The sequence below is a fragment of the Ammospiza nelsoni genome, chromosome 14 (genome assembly GCF_027579445.1).
Source record: "Ammospiza nelsoni isolate bAmmNel1 chromosome 14, bAmmNel1.pri, whole genome shotgun sequence".
NCBI lineage: Eukaryota > Metazoa > Chordata > Aves > Passeriformes > Passerellidae > Ammospiza > Ammospiza nelsoni.
Genome location: NC_080646.1, coordinates 10449792 through 10467938, shown reverse-complemented (window position 1 = coordinate 10467938; position 18147 = coordinate 10449792). Strand labels below are relative to the sequence as shown.

Sequence of the window (18147 nt, the reverse complement as noted above, 5' to 3'; positions counted from 1 at the left end):
TTACGGTTTCTGACAGTGGGGTTTTGTTTGTTTTTTCCCCCTACAACTACTGACAAGTCTTTTAAAAGCTGTGTTTGTATTCTGCAACTGTACTAAGGGTGAAATAAATATTTTACCTCAGAAAACCCACAATGAGATTTGTTATTGTGCTTCCTTCAGTCTGAGCACTTAAAGGTGCCAGAATAGGATGAGGAACAGTAAGATAGATACCAAAATGAACAAAGATATACACCAAAACACTGAGTGAATGAGCCTGCGAACACTTTTGAAATGCTCAGTTCCTTGCAAGTATCTGTAGCCATTAATCCGAGGGTAACAGGAGCCACGAGGCCGCCTGCTGGGAGGGGAGCTGGAGGAACAACACACCGCATAAAACACAGGGACAGAGACACCCATCCCTCCAGGCCATGAGGGATGCGACTGTCCATTATTTTCATCTCACGTGCATTTTGCAGGAGCACCGGCAGGAATACCGGAAAACCCCAAACATTTCTTTCGCACGTCGCAGCAGCGTCCCCGTCCCAGCGGGGCTGTGGCGGCCGCGGTGCCGAGGGCGGAGCGGCTCCAAGCCGAGCGGGCCGGGGGTGCCCAGGCCCGAGCACCGCCGGCGGGGCGGGACGGGGCCGGGCCGCCGGCGCTGCCGCCCGGAAGGACGCGGCGTTCGCCTGCCCCGTGACCGCGGCCCCGCCGGAGCCGCCTCAGCCGGGCCCGCGGTGCAGCCGCCATGGCGGGGGACAGCCCCAGCGCCGTCCCAGTGCAGCTGGTGGAGCAGCCCAGGTGGGTGGGTCGCTCCCCGACCCCGCCGCCGCTTATCCCGGGGCGGGTGGGCGGTGCGCGGTCGGCCGCGGGGGGTGGGAGGATGGGTGGGAAAGCCCGTCCTCATGCTCCGGGCTGAGGTGCGAGGAGGTGTGGACTCGTCGCGTCCACACTCCGCAAGCTTTTCCCTGACACGACCAAAGACTGCTCGGGAAGCTCCCGCTGGCCGGGGCGCGCCTGGCTCCGGCCCCTTCTCCCACCCACAGCATCCCGGCCCGCCCTGACGCCCCTCGCAGGGTGGCGCTGGGGCTGCAGGAGGAATCGTTCATTCATTCATTCGTTCATTCATTCATTTAGTCATTCATCATTTCGCCTACATCATTTTCCCCCCAGAGTTTTTGGGGAATGCTAATTATTCTCTCGTCCTTTTTGCTGGAAAAGCCCTGGAGCAGCGCTAGCCTGGCCCGTCCTGGAAATGGCTGCGGCACCTGTCAGAGCCCGCTCCTTGCCCGTGGAGTTGCGCTCGGTGTGTGCAATGAACACGCACACGCACACGAAACTTTCTGCTTGCTCGGTGTGTGCAATGAGCACACACACACACACGAACCTTTCTGCTTGCTCGGTGTGTGCAATGAACACGCACACACACACGAACCTTTGTGCTTGCTCGGTGTGTGCAATGAACACACACACACACGAACCTTTGTGCTTGCTCGGTGTGTGCAATGAACACGCACAGGAACCTTTGTGCTTGCTCGGTGTGTGCAATGAACACACACACACACACGAACCTTTGTGCTTGCTCGGTGTGTGCAATGAACACACACACACACACACGAACCTTTGTGCTTGCTCGGTGTGTGCAATGAACACACACACACACACCGAACCTTTGTGCTTGCTCGGTGTGTGCAATGAACACACACACACACACACGAACCTTTGTGCTTGCTCGGTGTGTGCAATGAACACACACACACACACCGAACCTTTGTGCTTGCTCGGTGTGTGCAATGAACACACACACACACACGAACCTTTGTGCTTGCTCGGTGTGTGCAATGAACACACACACACACACCGAACCTTTGTGCTCGCCTTAGCGCTGCACAAGGGACACTTCCTAAAACGCCGCTTACTTGCATACGATTGCACCGTAAATCTCACGGAAACGAGGAGTCCAGCATTTCCAGACTTGGAAGTGTGAAGTTGTGAGGAGTGCCTTTGCTTTAAGGCTTCTGACAAATTTCTTCTTGATGGAGGTGCTTGAAACGCAGTGTGTGTCTTGCAACATCAAGGCCAAAGCCTGTAAATAGCCTTTCATCACGCCTGCTTGTAAAACCCACATTAAAAAAAGAGATCAGTCAGCACTTAGATAAACATGCCCTCATGACTGCTTTGTTTGTTGTCTCTTGGTACCAACACTACTATAAAAATATCTGTGAAACAAAGCAGCATTCTAAATACTGACACAAAAAGGAATAAAGTTAACACCTAGAATTCTGCCAACAGATTCCCCTGTGGACTATAATATTATTAATGTGATCTAGAGAAGGGATTGAACAATGAAATGGCAGAAATTGCTTTTGCTAATTGGATGAGCGATATACCAGTCAATAGTAGGGGAGATTATCAGAAGGGGAAATCACACACCTAATACAGCTTTGTAACAGGGCACAAAGATAGGTACTGAAAGATCTGTTAAAAAATATCACAACAAATTATATTTTGTAGCTTTCCATTTATAAAAACCTTATGAAACATTTGCATACACGTAGCTGAACAGTAACACAGCCTTTACAAAGATGCAGAAACAAAGTAATTGTGGAATTTTCTAACATCTGTTTCTCATTGCAGTCTTCTTACTTCTACTTTGCCTTAACTAGGCTTCCAGTTCTAGAGGTAGATTAAATGTAGAAACCTTACCAGGGTTCCTGTTACTAGATTTTTGTCAGTGGACTAAAATTTTGCTTTAAGGTAGTTTCAAAACGAATTACTATCAAGTTTCTTATGCCTCACAAAAATAAATGGCTTCATCTGTTCTCAGCCCTTGTTTTCCTACTGTTCTGCATGACACACTAAAGTATTCCAACTTAGCAAACATCAGGCAGAAGGTTGGTACCTTTACAGTTGCAGGAAGTAAAGCAATATGACAAAGTTTATTTGCTTTGAACTTTCAGTAGCACAACAGACGCCTCTAAAATCTGGAGGAAAACCTGAAGTACTTTTGCTGGAATCCTGTGGAGTAAATACTGTCATAAGTCAAGGGGATCTGATGTTTGGAATTTTAGTTCTTTGTGTATTTATTTATACAAAGATGGGGCATGCCAAATAGGAAAATTGATAAAAATCAAAATCTAAGTAGAGTCTTCAATGTTATGTGAAAAGCAGAAATAACCAGCTTAATGTCACTCCTGAGGTAGCAGAGAAAACTCCACACACTTCAGAAAGCTGAACTGAATTTTCTTCAAGAAGCATTGAAGCTTCCTGCCTTTTATGCTAATATAGCCCTTCTAAATGTTTCTAACCTGCCTTTCAGATTGCAGAAACTGAAGGAGATGTTTATATCAAAGTTTGGATCAGCTCCCAAGTTTTATGCTCGTGCACCAGGACGAGTCAACTTAATAGGTAAAAGAAAAATTAACCTTATGTTGTTTTACTTCATCTGTCATCATGGAAACCTAGTAGTTTAAAACACAGAATGAAAATGCTGGTCTTAATTTTATTTTTTCAGAGAAGTTTCTTGTGATAAATGGAAAATCATATATAATTTAGTAGATTTTACTATATCTTATTATAAACAACTCTCCACGGATATCAGTTTTGGAGAAAAACATTCATAGACAGTAGTGATGATTTTGAAAATTGGAGTAACTTGCCAGCTTATTTTTTTTTTAAATCAATTAAAGTTACCAAATATAACCAGCCCCACAGCAATATACATGATAAAGCATAAAATTATTCTACCATCATCTCTTATTTACTCTTCCATAGAGATGTGTCCACAGAACTTAAAATAGTGGGTGTGATTCACTGGCAGACTGGAGAGTCACAATTATTTTGTGTTTAGGACTTATTTTTACTTCTATAGCAGCCTTACTTTTTAGATTCTCTGTCCATATTAGCATTGTGTTCTCCCTGGAGCTGAGTTTCTTGCTTAAAATAATCCTACACATTTGAAGATGTAGTAAAAGGATCCTGAGAAACAGGGCTGTAAAAGTCAATTAGTTTATTATGCAGTTGATGTTAATTTTTATCTCAGTGTTGTGTGAACATCTCATATAGACTAAATGGACAGCATATGGTAACTGGGAATTATTCCCAAGGGAGAGGATGTTTACTACATACATTTTCTATTTGAATGTTACTTTATATGTTGTATACAACTGTATTAATAATTATTTAAATATAGTAGTTATCTTCTTGGAAAAAGGTCCAGAAATGGTACATACAACACAGTTCTCATTCTTGGATGGTAATCTACATGGTGGGGGTTTTTTAGAACTTTTGTAAGCCAGTATTAAAATACGAACATTTATAAACAGGTGCAATAGATAAAAATCACTAAAGAAACAAAAAGCTTTTGTGAAGTAATAAGAAATGGAAGAAACGTACCCCAAACTTTAGGTAATAGGAGTTGAAACTACAGTAAGAAATTGTCTCATCCAGTAAACAACACTGAAGCCCTGTAGAAATTGTGTTACTGCTATTCTAGAAAGAATTATTACAAAGTATTTTCTTTGTTTCTTTGCTAGGAGAACACATAGACTACTGTGGTTATGCTGTGCTCCCCATGGCTATAGAACAAGATATCCTGATTGCAGTAGAACCTGCACAAACTCAAGTTGTACAATTGGCAAATACCAATTCTTCGTACTTGTATGTAATTACTTTGTTTATTCATTATTTTTTATGAACCTCTTCATGCATTGCAATACAGTTTACCTTTTCAGAGATCTGACAGACTTCCATTGCAATAGAGAGTCTGATTGTGTAAACAATTTATATCAGCAGATGGAATCCCACAGACTGACTCCATGCCATGTCTATTAGTTCAGAGCAATAGCTTTGCAGCTGCTGTGTCTCCCACCTGTTTGTTCATATTACTCTGTAAGGCCTCTGATTTTTCAATCCTTCTAAAACTCTGCAATTCTGTCCTCCCTTCTTTTATCTCATCTTTCTTGATATAATCTCCATAACTGGCAGCAGCTCCATGTCCCCTGGAGAAGGGAGTGAAATGTTTTGTAATCAATTACTTCAAAAGTAAGGTAACACTCCCCTGCTCTGGAGAACCTGGGCCTGTGTTTTCACAGCACAACAGCTTTAGCAACAATCCTGGCTCAAAAAACCTGTATTCCCTCACTTCCACTTCCTCCACAGCTGTTCATAGAATTAGAGGGCAATTTAAGCAGGAAAGGACCTTTGAAGATCCCTTGTAAATAATCTTGTTGGCCTTCTGCTGAACTCCCTGCCAATGTCTTTCATGTATTGGGAAACCCCAGGACTGGATGCAATATTCCAGCTATGGTCTCACAAGTGCTGAACATAGGGAAATAATCCTGCCACTCTTTTCAACTTCAGGCACGTTTTCCTGCCTCTTTGTCACAGACTGATATTTGTGTAGTTGCATGGCAGTTCAGATCAGGTCACTCACCCACATGAGCTTTTGTGGGCATTTTGCAAAAATGAGAATCAGCAAAAGCTTAGTTTAAGCCATTTTTATTGAACCATTGGTTTAATTGGTAAATTAGTTCCTGAAAGCACAGTGTGTGGCAGCACAGGGACAGGAGCACACTGTCAAAAATGGAAAATACTTGAGCACATATTCCTGCTTGAAACTCAGTTTGTTATAAACATATTCTGAACTGCTGCCTGTGACTAAGACAGTTCAAAGGAATTTCTACTTCCATGCTAAGTATAAATACTCAGAGATTTTTCACTTTGTGGAATATGTTTTCACATTATAGCTGGGCTGAATTAAGTGTTTGCCACTGGCAAAAAGCAATGGCTTGTCTTCTTTTACCTCTAGTCTCCCTGTACCTGCTTCTAAGATCAACTCAGCCTCTGCCTTTTAGCAGGTGTAGAGTACTTGTTTGATCTTAAGGTAAAGTGCACTATTCCCCATTTTTGGCTTGGATAATTTTCTGTCATTTTAGTGAATTGCCATGCACTCAGCACTAAAGCTGACTTGGGGTAAACAGTGGGAACAAGCAGTGGTGAACAGGGAAGGGAAATGGAAGGTGTGCGTGGGACCTTTCCCTGTCTTCAACTGCAACCTCCCACCAGGGCTTAAGCTGTGTTGCAAAACCATTCTGCAAGAGACAATGGCTTCAGAATTACAATAGTTTTGACTAGGACAAGTTGTAATAGTGAACACAAAATAAAGCAGTAATGAAAAGGTAAACGTTTTCACTTGGTGTTCAAGCTTTGCTGCCTTACATTGCAATTGAAATGGCCTTCTCAGGACAGTTCCACAAAATGTAGAATTACAGCCTTTGAATTAAATTGCACACATTGTCATTGTATTTTTACATCTGTCCTGGTTTCAGTTTAAAATCATATGCTTTAAACCATAAACCAAGAAAAGATCTCATAACACAGCATTAAGCATCTTGGTTTTGTTGAGACACTGTTGCTTAAAAACAAAGCTAAAACATGTCCATAATTTCATAACAAAGAAATATTTTTCAACACTTTGAATGTTACACCACACAACAAAACTGATGACAGTATGTCTTTTTTTTCCCAGCCTGTTACACTGGTGGATTTATGCCTGTGGTGAATGTGTATCTATAGGCCTTTGGTGACCAAGGACTAACCAGAATCCTCTGTAGAATTACAATTTCCTATTTCATTCTTATTTTGTGAACTGGTAAAATGTGGAACAGTTCTGTAACACTCTTCCACCCTGATAGTTCATGTTAACTTTTAGTAGAAATAGAACAGAGAACAGCTTGCTAGAAAAACACCTGCTTGTTTTTTATCATAAATTATCTCAACTGATCTCATGCCTTTTATGTTATTGGGACTAAAAAGGTATTAACAGAATAATCAATTCTTTTGAAGTTCCTGATACCTTCCCTTCACAAAACATCTTTGTAATTGAGAAGTATGTGTAGAGAGAATATCTGACATTATACTTCTCAAAGTGCCTTCAGAAGTACCAGAGGATGGTAATTACCAATCCGTTTCCACCTCACGACAAAACCTGAAAGTTTTGTTTGTTTGTTTTTAAATCAGGGTATTTGTACAGAAGACTCAAACAGATAAACTACCAGACTGACAAGACAATAAGGTTCTGTGAGAAAGAGCCGAATTGATCTCCCAAAACTAAGGATTATTTACTTTTCAAGCAGTAAAAAACACCTCAGACACACTACTTAAAAATCCTATCTCTTCTAATTATACATAAAAATTGAAGTTTTTATGTCTGGTTATGGAGAACTGGCATTTTTCCCCCAAGCATTCTTTAAAACAGAAAGGCTGGAAGAGACAATATCAGAGTATTTTTATCTCATGGGTATGTTTTTCCCAATATTTTATTTTATTTTGTTATAAAGTTTTGATCTTAAATGGCCTAATTTTCAGTAGGAGGTTCAAAGGCAAGCCTAAACATTTACTGATTTAAGATAAAACTTGGATATTTAAGAATTGTTTTTTAGAAAAACTGAATATCATAACAAAAAATAGACTTAAGGATTCTGGGAATTTTGACAGTCCAGCATTCTGTGTTTGTGTAAATTATGTTCATATAAAACCTGCCAAAATCAACGCCATATTTTTCTTCCATTTTCTATGTGAGAAGATTGCAAAAAATAGCAAAATGCATTTTAAGAAGTCATTATTTTATTTTATCTTGAGAACCAGAAAATATGTGTCTTCTTGTTCATTGAAATTTTACTCTGTCTGAGAGGGTAAAATGAATTATGAAGGTAAAATATTTTAGAATTCTTTGAGGCAAAGAAGACTTAAGCTTCCTTTTCTCTCAATCACTTTCATCCATTGCTTTCTACCAGCCTTGTTTTTTACAACAATAATTTAGGATTATTGTAGGAAGCAAGCATAAACAAACACAGAATTTTAAAATCTTCATTACTTATGACAAGTATTTTCTATTTTACAAATACCTCGTGGGGGGGTTATTTTATTCAAAAACCATAAACAAATTTTATTCTCTTGGAGATCATTCTAAATACACATGAATCTCAAACTGGAAGAATTTACAGCCATTCTCAAACTTCCTTAGTACTCTAATCTCAATACTCCCTTTCATATCTTTTATGTTCCTCAGCAAAACCTGGTAATTTCTTACTCTAGCTTTGTGCAATCTTTGCTGCTGCACTGCTGATAAAATCCTGTTTGTGGCACTAAGATAGCAGCTTACACATTAAACTGCACACCAAGGTGATGCTCTGTAATTAAGGTTGAACTTGAAGATGCTTTAGATTTGTATAACTTTTTCTCCATGGGTAACAGAATAATCAACTGATAAAAACATCTTTTCACAGGTATCCATTACAAGAATTAATTAGTGTTGTCCTTTTGGACAAAAATAAACCCAGGAAATCAATAATCTATGTACTTTACTAGGACCAGTGTAAAAAAGAAAAATTCCATCCTTTTAGGAGTTACAGACTATCCCCTGAAGTATTATTTCTTGAAACTAGTTTTATTCCTGTTAAATATTTCCAGGAATTCAGCTGCCTCTGTTCATATTTTTTAGCAGACCTTGCCTTGTAGAGCACATGTTAGTCTGGAACTTTTGAATATTTTTAATTTGATTTCTTGCTGTTCTCAGTGCCTTTGCTGTTTCTGCATTGGGCACCTTCTGTCACAACATCAAGCAGATGAAATTCCTGGATGTTCAAGGGTACAGATTGCCAAAACACTTGCACCTCCCTGAGGCCTCTGTGTGTCACCCATGCCCATTTTGACAGCACCTGGCTGTTCTTTAGGAACATTCAAGCTCAGTATTTTTATTACTTTGAAAGAAAGGTGGAGTAGGAATTATCTGGGAGGAAACAGATAAAATATTTAAACTAAATATTTTTGTCTTGTAACATATATAATATAAATCTGGAGCATTAGGCTTGTTTTAGTGAAGTGCCATTCAGAGCAAAGGTAATGAAGATGAAATCTTGAGCAGGAATTACCAGAGAGCCTGAGGTTTATTTGTCTCTAGTCATGGTTTGACAGATATGATTATTTGAATTTCCACTTCTAAGAAATCATGATAGCATACACATACATGGTAGAAGGCATCCTGCCTTAATTAAGGATGTCAAAGGCAGCTTAATTTCTGGATTTATTTAATATATTCTTTATACTTGCTCAAGAATTCTTATGCTTTCATCTAAAATAACCATGTAGAAATGATTAATAAAGAAGATATGTAAAAAGATCAAACAAGAAACCAAGCCTGAAAACATTGCACTGAAAACCATCAAGCCAGTTTTTTCCATCAGCAGGTGGCAGTAACAAGCCATGTTTTTTCAAACTAAATTTAATACAAATTAAAGCCTTAAGGTTTTTCTGTTTTTGCAGGGATTTCAGTACTAGTGTTAATAACATTCAGATTAACAAAACCAAACCTCAGTGGCATAACTACTTCCTGTGTGGACTGAAGGGTATTCAGGTAAGCCAAATCCATTTAATTTATGAAATTAATGTAGAAGTAAAATACAACAAGAATACCTATTTGCCCTTGAAATGTTTTCCTGCATTCTACAGCTTTTTTTTTTTTAACATAAAGTTAAGTATTTTAATGTTAAAACTTAACAAGGAAATATGACTTGGTTTGCTTTAAAATATTGGCAGAGCACTATTTTCATCTCTATAAAACAAATTACAACAGCAAATAATTGCTTTGGAAAGTCGTGATCAAACATTATCAGGATGACAAGTCTGGATTTGGAAGTCAAAAGGAATGCTTTCCAATGGAATTCTTTAATTAAAATCTGCTTTGAAAAAGGTTTAGAGGTTTGTTTTTCAGGACATGAAGATCATATCTTAACCCTTTTCTTTCCATGGAAGCATTTAAAAACAATGAACTTGCATTAAAGCTGAAAACCTGTAATTTGTGCACAACAGCTGAGTGAAGCTGATTCATGCAATAGGCAAAAGAAAATGCAAAAGCCAAGTAAACAGCATACAGAAGAAATAATTCATTAAGAACCATTACTCATCATGGTTTTCAGGGTTTGGAATTTGAATGGGATTTTCAGAATGTCCTGAGTTAAAAGTGCAGCTGTGCAGAAGAGGGCACACTTACAGAAAAGGCAGGAGCACAACCTCCCAGACATTCTCCTGTCTGCCCACTCCAGGTTTGTCTCCCTGGGCAGCTCCCTCTGCAGCCTGGCCCCAAGAAAGCAGGTGCTGCTCCTCACTGCTGCCCTGGGAGGCAGCCTTAACTCCCCATCGAGGCTCCTGCAAATCTCACATGCTCTTTGCAGGTGAGGCACAGGATTCACAGAATTCATGGCCCTTTGAGGGGAAAAAAAAAGGTGTCTTCTCTGCTTGATGTCCATCTAATGATATTTCTGGAAGGGCAGATGGAATAAACAGTGATGGCAGGTCAGGAACAGGTTGCCTGTTCCAGCCCAGCCCAAATTATGGGTAAATGTGCTTTTTAAAGCACATGAAGTTTTCCTTAGGATAGGCTGTCTAGGTCACCCCACAGGATGTTCCAATAGATAAGGACTGCAGACTGCTGAAAAGCCTACTTCACACCTGCCACTGAAGTCTTCAAAATACAATATTCAGAACAATCAGTGCCACAAATCACTTTATTACAATTCACAGGTCCTAAACTGCCCCCTGCTCCTATGCATAGAGCCAAATAAATTACTCATGCAGTAACATGAGTATTTTCAATTTTGCATTGCTCAGTAATACAGGCATTTAAACTGCACTGAATGTAGAGATATAGATTAGGTTTCTTTACAATATATCCTTTCTTATATTAAGGCTTGCATGACCAATTGACTTTATTTATTTTGCAGTCTGCTACTGAGATCTGTTTCCTAAGGACAAGCTTTCATACTTGAAGGTTAATTTGCAAAGCAGGTTTGCAGACTCTGGTACTGGCAGAAAATAAGCATAAATGTTACAGACTTAAGAAAGTCTGAAATACAAGTACTCAGAGGGTCCAGCGGGATAATCTGTTTATATTAAGTTGAGCATGCTATCCTTTTGGGACAGAACTATTGCAGAACTTGGCAAAATCCATTTTCATTTTTGAAACTGAAGTACGTTTTCTATTTAAACATCGCGTGATAAGTCTGCGAGCCTGATTCACATTCAAGACGATCCAGAAACTGGATCAGTTTCTGGTTACTCAAGCATTTTCTGTTTATGAACAAGCCTGTCTAGTGTTCTTCATGAAGGGGCATGGCCAGCAATAGTATGCTAGATATGAATTTCCTTTATTTGTAAAACAGGAAATTCAAAATATAATCTGAAGTGATGGTAGAAGACTTTAAAGGAGGCTCTTTGTGTTTGCTGATCTCTACCATTGGTATTTATGGTTGAAGTTGTTTCAGGAGAAGTATCAGAAATCTTTTCAAGATGAACATTTCTTCATGGAAATACTGTTATTTTTTCTGATTATTGGCACTGTAACAGTGTATTGACGTGTAAATTGCATCAGAAGTTAGCTATTCGTATACCCCCCATATACAATGATTTCTTAATAAGTACTGCATGTTTGTTTCAAACTAATAGCAGAGAGAAATGTATATAAAAATGATTATAAATAAAAAGAAAAAGCAACTAAAGAATATTTAAAAGAGTATGTACATGAGGATTTGTGACTTCTGCATTCAATGTATTATCTGTGGTATCTCTCTAGTATGTTAGAATATTTTAAACTTCATTCAAAAAATAGCATGCCAGGGAACATCCCCACTGGTAGATGTGTCTTTGTGACCCTAAAGCACAGAGCTCCTTAAGTACCATTGTGGTTTTCCCAGTGTCAGTCCTGTGGGTGCTTCAGGACACAAGTATCTGCTTTGAAAACCCTGCATGGCTACTGGTTCCCCCTCAGTGTCATGTGGCTCCCTAATACCACGTGCCAGCCTCGGAAGTGAAGCATAAAGTGGGCCTTGAGCTCTTTGTGGTGCCTAAATGAAGAGCTGTGGAGAAAAGGACAAAAGTAGGGTATAAAAGGAGTGGTAACTTTGCATTGTCACCACCGCAGCTCAAAGCAGAGCCAGTTGCTGCAAAACCCACCCACGAAGCTTGGTGAATTCTTGGGCATGCAGCCCATCCTGAGTTCTGCTTGGGGTAGTTATATGTTTGTGTACAGCCATTGCAGACATACCTCTAGCTGAAGCCCCACCATTGGCTTTGTTCTTAAGGAACAGAATGAAAATTTTGGTTTTGCTTTATTTTGTAGATACCAGAAGCAGGTCCTTGCTTCCAGCAATTCAGCAGAAGGATTCTCTTTCTAAGTATCAGATAATTGCAATCCTGAGCCTGTCTGTACTTGAAACTGAGATTGTTTATTTTTTCATTGTTAGGAACATTTTGGTCTCAATAACCCAACTGGAATGAATTGTCTGCTCGATGGAACCATCCCTCCAAGTTCTGGTCTCTCTAGCTCCAGTGCTTTGGTGTGCTGTGCAGGACTCGTGACACTCAGAGCTAATGGAAAAACCCTTTCTAAGGTAATTTAATGTAAAACACAAGAGTGTCAGCAGTAAAATTCTACTTAAAATTAAATATTGTTAATGCCTGTAAACATTAAAAACACGATACAATTGTTTTTGCAAAGAGTTGTTGGATATAAACTTAAGATATTGCACAATCGAGCAAACATCTTTGGCCAAATTTTGGCAGGATTTGAATTTGGCAAGAAAACAGGCTTACATTAAAGCTGAAAAAAGGAGCATTATTGTAAGCCTGTATCTTGGCCAATCATCAGGTCTATGCCTGGACCAGATGTGCTATCTGCAGGCCAGGGCTGAGGATATATGTGCTGAAGCATGTGGACCACACCCCCGAGGCTTTACTCTCTCCCTGAATGACTTTTCATGGCTTTAACAACAGAGCATCTGTTGGAGGCCTGTGGAACAATTTCTTGATAAATTATGTAATCAGCACAAAGTAGAGGTAAAATTCTTCCATCTGACTCTCCTTATTCTCTTCACAGTTTTTTTGGAACACATATTTACAATCCAAAATGTATTCCTCACTTTTAAACAAACATTAGTCTAAAAACAAACCCCAAGTATGTGACCTGTTAGCAGTACAACTGTTAGCACTGTTTGGCTTGTGTAATACAGATTTCTGAAGGAGTCATGGTCCTTGAAGGTGCCATATGGGAATGAAGTTCTCTCCATTAAAAATGTCTGGTTAAGTGAAACTAGGATCTTAAATTAGAACATTGTCAGGAAGAGAAAAGAACAGATCTAAATGTGACTGTTACACATATTTGTGCCTATTGTCTAAGACAGACATTCCCAAATTGTGGTACAAAGCCAACTGAAAGTGGCACATGATGATGGCAGCTGTTAACTCTGCTTGTAACAAGCACTTCTCTGAGCCATGAGGTGAACAGATCCACACAGAAGGTTTTTGCTGATCTGTTGAGATTCTCTCTGAGGCTGCAGTTGCAGGAATGCTCTCGGCAGCGAGTGCACAATCCCACATTGCCCAGCTCCCAGGGCTGCCTTCAGGAGCATCAGGCAGGACTCAGGCAGAAGGGAGCAGGGTTGGGGAGGCAGGGAGGCTTTTTAGGTAGGAGGATGTGGCTTCAGTTACTGTCACCCTGACTGTGTTGGTGTCCAATCAAAGGTCAGTAAGGGATTGGACACTGTAAGAGAGGCTCTGGTTTGGGAGCTGAGAGCAGTGGTAGATGAAAACACAGAATTGGGGATCCTTCTTGGATGAGTGAGACTGTAATTAAAGGGTTGGAAGTGACTGAATGTGTACCTGGCCTGACAAGAAGCTTCTGGTTTTGCATAGATGGTCCTACCACAGATCAGCACTGATGGTGGTCACCTCAAGAGTGAAGCTTGGGAACAACAAAATCACTGGTGTGCACATGCTCAGAAATTTGGTATCTGCACAAACATAAAACTGGCAGAGGTCAGAAAGCCCAGATTTTACAAGGTAGTAAAAACCTGTATCTGGAAAACCAGAAGCCAGGTTTTCATTATTCCAATTCTGCACAGTGTTCTTCAGAGAACAAATGACACAGTGTGTATCCTGGGCTGAACCTACACATATCTTGGGAGTGCCAGCCAGCATTATGCCAAATTTATGGTAAAGAAAGGTGCAAAACTCCTTCTGTCATTCTCATAGAAAATTATGGAAGAACAGAAGGAAGACAGAGACTCCACTGAGTGTCTTTTCTTCTCCTCATGTGTCCTGTTCAATCCTCTTTTTGCTAGTTGAAAAATGTGCTGAACGTTAAGCTTGTGTCTGAAATACAGTTGGACAAACACAAGAGACACAATTGCACATTTTTGTCAGGAAACCCTGCTGCCTGCAGCCAGATATTTTGCACTTACGATGAAAAATGAGCAATTAATGTACAGATGAGACTTCTGAATAGCTTCTATAGGAGCAGTTAAGAATATATCCAAGGTTTTGAATGCTTGCATAAACCAAGGCACCTGGTTGTCATGCTTAGGAGAGAGGGTGACAGCTCTGAAGACTGATTGCTTTTGTCCAGGCTTTAAGTTGCCCCAAATCTTACAGGACAGTAAAAACTCATTCAGTGTTTTTTGCTAATTTATGATTTACCATTAGAGACTTCTTATATGTAGCTAAATCCAGAGTCTCTGTTGCACTGGATTTATGCTTAGCCTAGCAGAACTGCCTGGTAAAAGGCAGGGCTAGTCAGAGTATAAATTAGTGCAATTTAGGCATGTGAGTCCTCAGAAGAATAAAACGTGCTCTGGCCACTTCTTGCCAGCTCCTAATGCATCCTGTGCTGGTGTCAGATGGGTTCTGTGCAGGATCCAGTCCTGCTGGCTCTGTGTCAGCAGGGAGCTCCCCCATGGCAGGGAAATTTTAGCTGAGCACAAGTAGGGGCCTTCCAGATCCTTTCTATTAGAAAGCTAACCAGGACCGTGCATTTTTAAGGCTCTGGATATTTATGTGTTTGTTTATTTTAAATAAGAAATATCACTTTACCCCTCCCATCCATCTTTTTTTTTCCAAATGTTATATAGTTGTGAAACTTGTAAATTGTGGTATTTATAAGTATCAATATTTGGTTATGATGGTAATTTTATGAGAAATATTGACTTTTTGCCCCTCACTAGTCTGATGGACTTTGCAAAATCTTAATGTGATGGTTTGTAGCAGGAAGACAGGAAACTTTTGGCTTTGGAATCAAATTTGGCTGAATTGTAGGGCTTCTGTAGCCAAAGTTATGAAAAAATGACCTTTTACTGAATGGAACATTTATCTGTTTTGTTTCTGTAAAACTATTTTTATGAGAATATTTTAGTTACATGCTCTTTTTCCTGATAAATGTAAGTTTAAAATAGTTGCTGTAGAGTAAAAGCCATTGAAATTTAGAGCTTTTATGAGATAACACTTCCAGTGTGAGGTTCCGGCCTATGAGATTAAGAGCCAAAGCCCCACAAAATTAAAAAACATTGTAAAAGCATGGCTAGAATTTCATGGTGGCTAACTTTAAAAATAACACTTTTTTGACATTGAAAACAAAATCAGAAAAAAACATGCTCTCACTAATTGTGTGTAGCAGTCTGAAACAGGGCATTGTTTCAGTGTGCATACAATATTTTTTAAAAAAAACCATCATACACATACACAATAGTTAGGGAAAATACCAGTTCAAGACAATTCAGCCAGATGTGCAGTGCTAACCAGTTGCAGCAGTGCAATAGCATTCAAATAACAAGATGGAAAATGTAGAATGCAATCTTTAAAAAGAATCCCTTTTTCTCCTCCAAACAGGATACCACTCCAAGGCTGTGTTGGCATCACTCAAACAGCAGCAATGCTCAGAAGTAGTGGTTCTTGATTTTAAAGTGATTTTTATTTCACAGTTACAAAATCAATCTTTTGTATAACTTTTCATCAGGACATGATACTTTTTGTAAAGGAAACATAATAATGCTCTAAACTGTCCCAGCTTTGTGTTTTGTGGTAGGAATTAACAAGTACAGAAAATCACTTAGGACTGAGTGACTAGATTTACTTCAAAGATGTGATAATAATGTTGTTGTCAAATGTTAGATTGTGTGAAAGTAAGCTCTGTTCAGCCACCTTAACATTCTGTTACATCAAGGCTGGGTGTCTGTGCACATACTTATTGGGAAGAAGAGATCAAAACGGAATAGGGTTTATGTAATTTAATATGAAATGTTGAGCATAGGTAGGGGAATCATATTTGGCTTTCTCTAGACTGAGAAAAAGCTAAGTCAGACAGAGTGAAAAAAGGACTTAAACCTAACCTGTAATGGCACAGTGACCATTGGTTTCACTTTTCCCAAACTATGGCTCAGATGAATTAGAGTGTGGGTGTTAAACATTTTTAAACAGTATTTCAGCAGTTACTATACCTGCTACTGTCACTGGTTTCAGTGGGAGAATAGAAAGGCCATCTGGAATGCTTTCTGCTTGGTTTCTGAAGCCTCTGTATAATAATGAAAGCGCTTGAGTTGAGCCCTTTACCACTCCTAATCCATAGCTGTCTGTGAGTATCCACACTGGTAGTGTGACTTTGAAATGAGCAACTTGTGCTGATAATACTCCTTAGGATTGGATTATAATTTATTTTATTTTCAAAATATTTATTTTTATAATTCATTTTCTTGATCTATCAAAATCTTTGATAGATACATGCTCGAGATAATTATGTAAGAAACCAAACTGTTTACACAAAAAATGGCACATAGATACTGTATTTTAAAGTACTCTTAATACAGAGAAATGCTAAAGTTCCTTTCTCTCTGTGGAACTGAAAACCAGGGTTCTTGTTGAGCTTGACTGTATGTTTGTAATCAAGGGGAAACAGAGTACTTTAGAGCAGTGGTAATCAAAGGCCATAATCTCTCATCAACCTAATTGATAACCTTCTATTTGAGCATGTTAGGGGGCAGAAAAGTCAAGCTAAGATTGCTGTGCTTATGAGGACATCCAGATACTATCTGACAAATATATTCCCATTCTGGAAAAAAGTAAGCATAATTACCTTGCAAAACATATATGAAGTTCAGCTAATTGGAATTTTATGTGCAAACTGGAAGCAGATGGTAACTTTCAGCAACCTATTCCTAGTCAAGATGAGATATTAAAAATAAAGGCATTCCTGGTGGTAAAAATAACATTAAAAATCTGAGCGTTTTATATCTTACTAAATGAAACACAGTGCTTTATATTTCAGAAATTATTTTTATACCTGTATATATGTATATAAAGTATGCAAAGATTGGAAAAAATTACAGTATAACTAGAGTTGAAATATGATATATGATGGAGAATGTTTCCTTCTTACTGTAAAATACTCATCTTTATCTATAAATGTTTCTTCTGCATTTTCAGTCTTGTGTGTTGTGAACCAAACTCTGTAGAATTTAACAGAAAATCTACACTACATTTGCCATCAAATTACCAACATTATTTGTTGTAAAGGAAAGCAGCAGACTGTGTCTGACTTTTCAGATTAACTTGCTGAAATGCTAAGGAATGTTCATGGGGGGACCATTAATCTATTTCCATAGAGGGAGTAAATATATGCACAGCACTTTTGACTGAGTTGATATTTAAATACTCCAGTTACTTAAATTTGCATGATGAAGAGAATTCTGGAGCACTGAAAATGACAGTGCTAAAAATAACTTATATTAACAAATGCATTTTCTTCATTGGACCTTCCAGTCGCAAACAATAAAATTTAAAACAAGAAGAAAAATGCATTTTTTTTAATTTTAAAGATTAGTTACCATTACTACTGCACTGTAGTGCATAGAAAATCTAGCACACTTAACTTGGGCTAAAATGAACTACATTAAACCACTGAGGCAGATGTAATTTAATACTATCATTTTATGGAGAAGATTGCTTTATTTTGGCTGCTGTCGTTCTGGATTTGTGTATATCAAGTTTCTGTGTAATGTAGGGTGAGCTGTTCCAAAAAAATACTAAGCAACACTAATTCTGTTTTACTAACAAATATTTGCCTGTCTCCTACTCACTAATTGTCTTACTCTTTTAAGGGGTTTACTCTTACACAAGTTTACTTCTTTGAAGGGCTGTGGGAGATTGAAAGGGATTGATCACTGATTTGGAACATATTAACAGTGACAGTTATATAGGGACAAATTCTGTCACAGTTTACACACTGTCCAGACCCATTATTGCATGAGTCAAAATGAGAGCAGTTGGCCCTTGGCCTCTTTGTGAGCAAGA

At 39.0% G+C, this 18147-nt stretch overlaps 1 protein-coding gene across 1 annotated transcript in view; it reads left to right on the top strand.

Moving 5' to 3' along the window:
- The first annotated feature begins 682 nt into the window (after positions 1 to 682).
- The window catches only part of GALK2 (galactokinase 2), a 47471-nt gene continuing 30006 nt past the window's right edge, over positions 683 to 18147 (top strand). The window contains exons 1-5 of the mRNA XM_059482029.1: positions 683 to 777; positions 3296 to 3384; positions 4512 to 4635; positions 9301 to 9391; positions 12276 to 12422. Coding sequence (XP_059338012.1) covers positions 725 to 777; positions 3296 to 3384; positions 4512 to 4635; positions 9301 to 9391; positions 12276 to 12422 — 504 coding nt within the window. The 5' untranslated portion in view covers positions 683 to 724. The remainder of the gene's footprint in view (positions 778 to 3295; positions 3385 to 4511; positions 4636 to 9300; positions 9392 to 12275; positions 12423 to 18147) is intronic.